The 9,594-nt window shown below is 38.7% G+C and overlaps 1 protein-coding gene across 7 annotated transcripts in view; it reads right to left on the bottom strand.

The window, feature by feature from the left end:
* Positions 1 to 324: 324 nt before the first annotated feature.
* The window catches only part of LOC131055884 (uncharacterized), a 54,111-nt gene continuing 44,841 nt past the window's right edge, over positions 325 to 9,594 (bottom strand). For 4 of the 7 annotated variants that reach the window (XM_057990240.2, XM_057990225.2, XM_057990233.2 and 1 more), the window contains exon 3: positions 325 to 1,374. In XM_057990240.2, coding sequence (XP_057846223.2) covers positions 631 to 1,374 — 744 coding nt within the window. In that variant the 3' untranslated portion in view covers positions 325 to 630. Of the gene's footprint in view, positions 1,375 to 1,828; positions 1,949 to 9,594 lie in introns of all 7 variants that reach the window. The other 3 variants (XM_057990206.2, XM_057990210.2, XM_057990216.2) reach the window with 2 other exon arrangements.

Below are 9,594 nucleotides of genomic sequence, written 5' to 3'. Positions count from 1 at the left end.
ATCTACTTGTGGACTCCAGGCCTCGTAAGTTTGGAACCAACAAAAAGAATATTGATGACATCTCAATAACATAGATAAGTGCTATTTTTAACCATCATAACTAAGCATTTTTGAATTGTAAGAATAATGTTCATTAATGCTTCAAGAATGTAAGCATATATATAATCGTATGTAGAATATAAGTCAAATGTTGAAAATTTACTGAAGTCGGGTGTTCTTTTCTTGCATTGTATATACCACTAACCAGAAATTTTGCTTAACAAGTGAAAACAACTTAGTATAGATCAGGTTGATAACAAATTTCAAAATAAAATACATAAACCGCAAGTGTAAATATCTAGAAAGGTATATATTGAAAAGTTCTCTATCTCAATATAGTATAATAAGCTGAGTCAATAATTTGTCATGATGTGTTTGGAAACAAAAAATACAGTTTTGTTCGATTAGATACATGCTAACTTTTGACAACTTAACCAACTGCAAATGAATATTCCTTAAAGATGATCTTGTTTTTTGATGCTATATTACACACTGTACAGTAAAGAGAAGTCGGATTACAAAACCAGCCCAGATTGCAGGAGATTCTTGTAAACCAACTTTCTCAATATACTGTTAATAAAAATTATAACTTCAGCTATTCTTCCAAAATGCCAGGCGAGAAAGACGACGAGTCAAAGATTGAGGTGGGCTTGTTCCAATGTCAGTTGTAATTTCAGAAGGGTCACGCCAGAACTTAAGCACATGAAGGCTTTCTTCCTCTGTAGACCTCTGAACTATAATTCGAGATGCAAACCCCTTTTGTTTCATAATTAAACAAATTTCGGAAGGGTTATTGGCAGTTAACGTGACAAGATAAAACCAACCTTTGCTTGATAAGAGGATGTCTGCAAGTGCCAGTATCCTGTCTATGACAGTCCGACCATTCTCACCACCAGCCCATGCAGCAGTGACTCCGTCACCACCAACCTCCTCCTCTGAAGTGGGTACATAAGGGGGATTGACAACAAGTACATCGACAATTCCAGCTAAACGCTTGTCCAGACCTGATGCAAGATCAGCCAAAATTACATCTGCATGTACACCATGAGCTGCTAATGTCTTGTGTGTCACCTCAGTTGCAGCCGAACTAATGTCTGTAGCAAGATATTGAATCCCAGTTTCCTGCCCAAGCATAAGTGCCAAGGATGTAATTACATATCCACTCCCACACCCAAGTTCTAGACACAAGCTTGGCTGAGCTTCCTCAAGGTGAACCCGATCTGCAAGTAGGGCATCAACAAGTGCAAATGAATCGTCGCATGGTTCATAGACCTCTGAGTGTCGTCCGACAAGACGAATATCTGCACTCTTCCGACGTAGGGTAGATGTAGAAACCTTATATAAATTAAAAAAGAAAAAACAAAATATTATCACCTTTAATAGAACTTAGCACATCCTCGTATTACAAGAAGCTGAACCTCATAAAACACAGTTACAAGATTTATTTGACATTTGTCTTCTGATTGAAATCATTAAGTTGGCTCACACAGTACAACTTAAATAAAGCATAACAAGCACAGTACCAGTTAAAGAGAGCATATCAAGCATATGATGAGTTCCTATAATCAAGTAATTGTTCAAACTTCAAACAACATAAGTGAGCATATTTTAGATTAATTTGTAAAACAGCACCTACAATAGAAAAGCAATGCACATTTCAAATAACAAAATAAACATCAAGAGCAAGGGATGTAAATCCTTTTGAACAACGTGATTAATCAGCCATAACTTAAGTTTTGCTTAGACTCGCTACATTTGAACCCTGGCAAACCATAGAAATATGACTTACCAGATGCTGGCTTCTGATGTCATTGTTGCCAGCTTGAGACATATGGTGATGAGCAACAAGAGCTTGTATATCTATTTTCTGGTCCATGCCAATCACTACCTCCCAAAAAGACTTTTACTACTACATGCGATGGAACTAAAACATAAGATCCTCCCAGAGAAATTTATCTAGATCTAGGAAAAATTTTATAACTTAACAATAGATTTGCTCCAGTTCTATACAACTAATAGAATAACACATTCCTCAGGAACAGTACAAAATAAAAAAATTGCAAAAAATATGCATGATTAATGTTTTTTATCCAATCTGTATTTCAGCTGAAGACTATCTAAACAACACTTTTCAAAAGAAGTCACTTGCTAGTTGCTACCATGTAAGAAAATCATGAAGGAGAATCTTAATACGTGATCCTAATCATTAAAGAAAACAATTTCTCCAAATGAATAAAGGCTCAAAAGACCGAGTGCTAGATAAATAATTAAAAAAAAGACAAAAAGAAATTCATACAAACACAAACTAACAGATGGTAGAAGCATCCACAATAATCCCATCTATAGTTTAATCCTGTTCATTACATAACAGTCAAGTTAAAGCTTGTAAAAATCTTGACAAAAGTTCTGGTAAGAAATCACCCCACGCAAGCCCTGGCAACCCGATGGTCAGACAGTCTGACCATCAGGACTCGCCAGTCTGTGGAACTCAGTGAGTCTGCAAACACAGAAAAAACTAATAAATAAGTCATTTGAAAAAATGCACCGAATGAAATTAAGAACACCCACATTAAAAGGGTCATTCAAATTTCAGGCATTACAAGACCTTAGAGAGCAGTTTAGCTTCCATTTTTTTTCATTCCTACTCTCAATTGAAAATAGAGTTGTAGGGAGTTGGTAGAATTTTTGTGCTTTTTCTGGTGAGAAGGAACACCATTGAGTTTGAGTCTGAAGATTCGATCAAAGGATGATCCTATCAAAAAAAAGAGCTATAACAGAATAATTTTGTCAACAACAAGACTGCAGTAACAGGTTGGCAGCAGCTTAATTGTCAGGGTAGTTTTGCATGTGACAGTGGCAGTTGAGTTATTTTCAAGGAAGTTTCGAATGTAATTTTCCAATTTTCCATGTGACAGTAATGGTTTCATTTGTGTAAAAGAAATCCATAGTATTATGGGATTCTGTATTGATAACTATGGAGGTTTCATCCATTTTCAAACTTAAGAGGCAGAGTAACTAAAAAAGGAATATGCTCCTTCCTTTAGTGCACAAATGTAGACCTTCAAATTATGAGATGGATATATGATTCCGTTAAGGCAAGAAAGTGTGAGGAAAAATTAGGAGTTTTGTTGATTGTAGGAGCAACACTAGTTTGTTACAGACAGTATCAGATTAATGTATAGAACCTAACAAAGCATACCAGATAGTGCAACAGAATACAACACTAAAAAAGTTTTATTCAATAAAGTTTGCTTCAATACATGTAGGTCGGGGAGGCTCAAGCCAAGATAAGGGTGTGTTCCTTCTCTATGATTATTCAATTATAAAGGGGCCAATGTTGTCAGTTAGAACAAACCATTGGGAATTGCTATAACTAAATACAAACAATTAACCTATAGCCAACAAGTTAACTATCGAGATAGTTGGCAAATAAAAGCATTACAAAACATTTTTCTAATTAAACCATCCCCCACAAAATAAATGACTAAACAACAGGGAAAGGAGATATCCTTGGAGGCACATCAGCTCTAACTGAAATGGAAGGTATAGTGAAAGTATGTTGGACGGCAGTCCAAAAGCTTGTAGACTTCTTCAATCTGTTGTTTCAAATAATGTGTAGCTATGACTTCTCATTGCTTGGAGCCTTGGAGGTTTTGACAAGCATCAACTTGACTGAGTGCTGTTTCGTCTGCTGTGTCTGCCAACATTGCTTTTGCAGCTTCAGTGAGTTCGGTTTGTTGAGCCTACTCCTGAAATCATTTTTGTTAGTCCTCCATCACTTCAAGTAAATTTCCACTAGTTAGAGCTACATGAGCTACTTCCTCTATACACATATCTCAATCTCCAACATTAGATTCTTGTACCAAAAATGATGTTCGACTGAATATACAACTGCCAACATCTTCCCAACTAAAACTCCAAAAGAAGAGATCCAAATTCCAAATAAGTTGTTAATTTTAAGTGCTAAGATGTTAAACAAATTAATTAACCATAATCAGATTGTGAATAAACGGTAATAGTAATGAAACACAAGACACAAGACACCAATACCCTGGGAAAACCTCCCTCATGGAGGTGAAAAACGCAGCCTTAAACTATAAGATGTATTATATCAATGGTAGGCAATTACAATATAACAGACTTATCTCTGATTGCTGTCCTAACAGCAAGTTGCCAACATGATCAATGATGCAGCCGTAACCAGCAGTAGATGACCAAGGGAGCGGATCAGCAGAAGATGGCTTCAACAGGCTGAAGCAGAATCTTGACAACTTCGCTTAATAAGTCCTTGAGGTTCACCAAAGTGCAGACCAGCAGATTCGCTAAGGATAGAAAAGTAGATCGCTAGCATAGAAGAGCGCAGATAGGAAGAGCAGATCGCAATTTGCAAGTAATTGAATGTGTTTGACTTCATCTTGAAGTTGTTATATATATATCCTTCTTTTGGCAGTAGATCTCCTTAGGTCGGCTTGCAACATTATTAATTTATTGTTATACTGTCACTGATATTTACCACGTTGGGCATTTGGGTTCAGCCCAATGCCTTAGCACGTTACATTTTGGGCCCAGCCCTATCACACATTGAATTGCCTTTCCCACATCACATTTATGTCTAGCCCAATAATAGGTACATTGAAATGGTACATACATATATGATTGTCATAATCCGAACTTAGCTAATATTTTTCAACACTCCCTCTTAGCTAAGGAGGATAACTGCCACATGTCATGACCCATTCATGACTTTCATCTTGCATTGCCCACAAGAGTGAATGTATAAGCTTAGTAGAGTATACCTGCAGTAAAACACATAAATATCATGAACTCATTTCATGACGACCATCTTACATTGCCAGCAGAGGATGGTACCACCTTGCATTGCCTGAAGAGGGTGGAAGAGGTTTTACACCTCAGTCTTCTCCAAGAGAAGGATACACAGTCACCTTGCATTACCCGCAGAGGGTGACTCCACATTGCATTGCCCGCAGAGGGTGGAAGATGCAAACTGAATTGCATCACTAAGATTGAGACTCCCTCTCAATCGATGCTGAGTTCTCCACCATTCCAAGCTTCTCTCTGAAGTACTCAAACTTCACCTGAGCTAGAGGCTTGGTGAGAACATCAGAAACCTGTTCATCAGTGCTGATATATTTCAGCTGGATAGCACCTCTTTGTGCCATATCACGAATATAATGATAATGAGTTTCCACATGTTTTGACCTATCATGAAACACTGGATTGTTAGACATTTCAATACAACTCTGGTTATCACAATAAATAACAGTGGATTCCCATGGTTGTCCAAACAACCCAGCAAGAAGCTTGCGAAGCCAAACTGCTTCTCTAGTTGCCACACATGAGGCAATGTATTCAGCTTCTACAATACTTAGTGCAACTAAGGACTGTTTCCTACTGGCCCAAGAGATCACAATGGAACCCAAGCTGAAACAGATTCCTGAAGTGTTTTTCCTGTCAGTAACACTTCCAGCCCAATCAGAATCAAAATAGCCTTCCAAGTTGATTGTTGTGTTGATTGAATACTTCAGTCCATGGCCAATAGTTCCTCGCAAGTATCTAAAGATGTGCTTGGCTGCCACCAAGTGAACATGCTTTGGCTGGTTCATGAATTGGCTAAGTGCACTCATTGCATAGTGTTGACGTGTATTTTGTACACAATCATACACAGAATAAAATACCATTAGGCATCTTATCCTCTCTTGAGAAAATAGTCTCTAACTGCTGAAGATCTGCAAAAAGGATCAGTTAGATGGACTCCAAGGTTCTTTTAGTGGGGTCTCCACGTGTGGACAAGCTTTTTTAGTGGTATGATGTGATTTGCTGTTCCTCCAAGGCATCTTACGGATTCCAAAGGCTCGAAGATTTCACTAAACTAAAAGGAACTTTCAAAAAATGGAAAAAGGACAGGGTTTAAGGAAGTCTAATCTAGCCTAACCCTATGAACGACTTAGCATGAATGAGATTTGGCAAGATTCAACCAACTTCAATTTTGCCATAAGATAACAACTTAATTGAAATTAGTGCGATCTTCTAAGGTAATAATGGTATTCAATGCATCAAAGACCAAGGACACTACTACGAAGGTACATATCCTAGATGCGAAAATGCTTGAAGGTTAAGGACTCAAAATGTTTTCCAGTCGACCACGCAAGGCGTTCCTACAATCAGCAAGAAGCTAGTGGTTTGGATAGCGAATCCTACCAAATATCAAACCTCACACTTAGCCTTTCAAATTAACAAACTACTTTGATTGAGCATGATTCAAGTACATCCAACAACCATGAAGATAACTTATGAAATTTGCAACAAAACACCATAACTTCAATATTTTATTGATTTCCAAGTCATCATATACAACAATTGCTTGAATTTCTCTCTTCAAGACTCAATCTTGCTACAAAATAAAAATTGCTTACAATTCTAATCTCTCTATTTCACTCTTAACTCTATTCTCTATTAACTGACTCCAAATAAAATGAAAAATGGGGGTATAAATAGCATCCCCAATTACAATGAAAGGTCCAGATTGAAAGTAAATCAACGGACAAGATCATGACACCTAAACCCTAATTAGGGTTTGTTACAAATGACCTCCTTTTTACTGAACAATATTAAATGCATAGCCAAATATTAAATTTGGCACAAAAATCTAGGAGGTATCAACCAATGAGAAATAAGATGTCATGTCATCTGTAACAACCTTTCATCTAGAATCTTATTCCCTTTCCAATTCTCTTTCTTAGCATATGCAATGAATTTTGTCACGATTCCTTCGATTTCTGTGATTGGAATCTCGGGAAGATTCTTGATACTCTCTTCTAAGTGGATAACTTGATCAAATGCATCTAGAAGAGCTGTGTCCCAAGTAGGTTCAAGTTCCTTCGTTCTATCAATCAGGAGCATGGTGGCATACATTTGATCATACTACTCATCTGTAACATCTGCGTCCTTGCGAAAGATGATCGTGATTCTATCCTCAAATTCTTGTAAATCCACATCTGTCTCGACCTCGATCCCTCTGCCAAGAATGGTACGAAGTACCTCAAATACTCTGTCCTAGATCGGATTGATCACCTCCTCAACTTGACCACATCTAACACTGATGTCCTCAAAGAGAACAATCTTTATATGGAGTAAGGTTGACCACTGAAACAAACTGTGAGAATCACCTTCCAAGATCTTCTCTTGTGCTAAAATTCTTCTGGATGTATGTCTTATAACTTTCAAGACAGGGATGACAACGCCCTTGGTATGGGCAAATGCAGCTACTGTTGCCATCAATCTGTGAATTATCTCAAGAACTTGGATAGCCTGATGGGTGATCTTCGACATCCTTGTAATAAACTCAATGGCCACCGTGTGAGATCTATCCATCCAATTACATGTACGCTGGACCATATTCCTGAATCTTTCTGCTTCATTGATTGATTGAAGGGGCAATGCCTGCAATGGTGATCTAACTGGATCCTGACGTCCCAAAGGTTCATTGATGTGACTGAAATATGTCCTCCATGCACCGACCTCTTTCTCAAGCTTTCTATTCTTTTCTACTTCTTCTCTGAACTTGTCCTTCAATGCCTCAAATGTGTCGGTGGCATCATCTAAAGTCCGCTCTGCTGTGGATGGTCCTAACTCAATAGTCTGTATATGATAGTCCTCCGCTAGGATTTCACCCTCATATTTGTCTGTTGCCGGTGTAGCTATCTGCAGTTTTCTAGATCCAGTCTCATCTCGAATCATCTTGGACATCTTTGTAGCCTTCTTCTTTTCTGTTGTCATATGTGAACGTCCAACAAGGCTCTCTAAATCAATTGCACTGTCCTCGTCCTCAATTGCGATCACCTTAGTCAATCTTTCCTTCAACCAATCTGGGATATTTGATCTTGTCTCTTGAACTTGAATTTCTTTATGTACTATTTCTTCTTGTCTGGGAGGAGATGTTACTTCGTTATCATTATCTAAATCATAGTCTTGGAGGGATCCATCGGATGAAACATGCTGTGCCTGTCCTTCCTCCTGCCTATCATTCTGTACCATCGATTCCATGGATTCTTCCAATCGAACTACTCTATCCTCTGGTCTGGAAGAAGTACCTGGTGTTTGATCTTTGTTAGCACCTTGCTTTTTCTTGGAAGGCTCTTTCTTTTCTGATCTTTCCTTTCTCTTTGAACCTCTCGAATGGAGATTGCCCTCACTGGCACATCGAAGGTTACCTTCACCTGAATTCCTAGGATTAGGATTGCCTTCACTAACACTGGCTCCACCTTCGGCTGGCTTTTCTTCCAAAGTAAAAGACATGGCTATGCCTTGTTCTCTCAACTTCTGATGTTGAACGTCTACCCATCTGCGAGTACAAGACAAGACTGGTGCCATCAATTCATCTAAATCCACGGCCTCGGGCTCATTCCAATTCAAACTTATTGTTTTGCTTTCTCTATCATATGAAGATTGGATGTGCCTGCCGTTGTCCTGAGCTTGGTCGGCTACTCTGTAAATCTTACATTTCCTGATAAAATCCAAAGGCAATCTAGAATGTATCTTACGTTTCACTTCAAGATCATCTAGGAGATTCATCATAAAATCTTCAATTTGGTACTCATGTCTAAATCTTCTACCGACTGTCTCCTCTAAATGTCCATGAGGGTCAAAACTATTCCTCCAAGCAAAAGATGAAAAAGGATACAAGGCTAACTCCCTCTCTGCATCATCCATGGCTGAGACATTGGGACATACCTCAACTGAATTACCCAAAATAATAGGTACCTGAACTCCATTCTGATGTCTGTGTCTGAATGCTTTCACATATGCTGCCAACTGCCTTGTTACTTCAAGTAACACAATTCTGTCTGTCGGGTATCTCGGCAACATGTATGGGGGTAAAGGACATCCATACACTCTAATGTAAGTGAACTTGGGAAACTGAATGAACCAAGCACCGTACCTCTTGATTAACTGCTGGGCATCCTGAGATAATCTGTTGTGAATCCCTCCTTGCAGCGTCCTGGTGATGTTCATCGTGAAAGTATCATTGATTAACTTGTAGTTCTTCCCTGGTGGATGATGCAAATAGGTATAGGATTCACAAACTCTGACCTCGCCGGGTCCTCTTCCAATCACTCCTCTGTGAGGTAGTCCTGCGTACTCAACGCTCCTGATTAAGGCATAGATGACGTATGAACTCATGTGGAAGGACTTAGTAGCCCTGAGTCTTCTCAACTGTACGTCTAAGCAATGGCTAATTATCCTAGCCCAATGTATTGTACCCTTTCCTTGAACAATCACCTGGATGAAATAAAACATCCATTTCTCAAAATAGAAGGCATGAGGTGCTCCTGTAACTCTGTTGAGCATGGTGATCAAATCTCTGTACTCCTCTTGGAAATCAATCCTGTGTGGTGTGTTCGGTACTTTGCTCAGACGGGGACGACTCTTAAGTAGCCAGTTCTTGTTGATTATGCTTAGGCAAGCATCTGGATCATCATCGTACACTGATCTGGCTCCTTCAATGCTCTTGTATATCATGTCCCTGTGCTCTGG

This window comes from Cryptomeria japonica, chromosome 8, assembly GCF_030272615.1.
Source record: "Cryptomeria japonica chromosome 8, Sugi_1.0, whole genome shotgun sequence".
Classification (NCBI taxonomy): Eukaryota; Viridiplantae; Streptophyta; class Pinopsida; order Cupressales; family Cupressaceae; genus Cryptomeria; species Cryptomeria japonica.
This window is presented reverse-complemented; position numbering and strand designations above follow the sequence as displayed.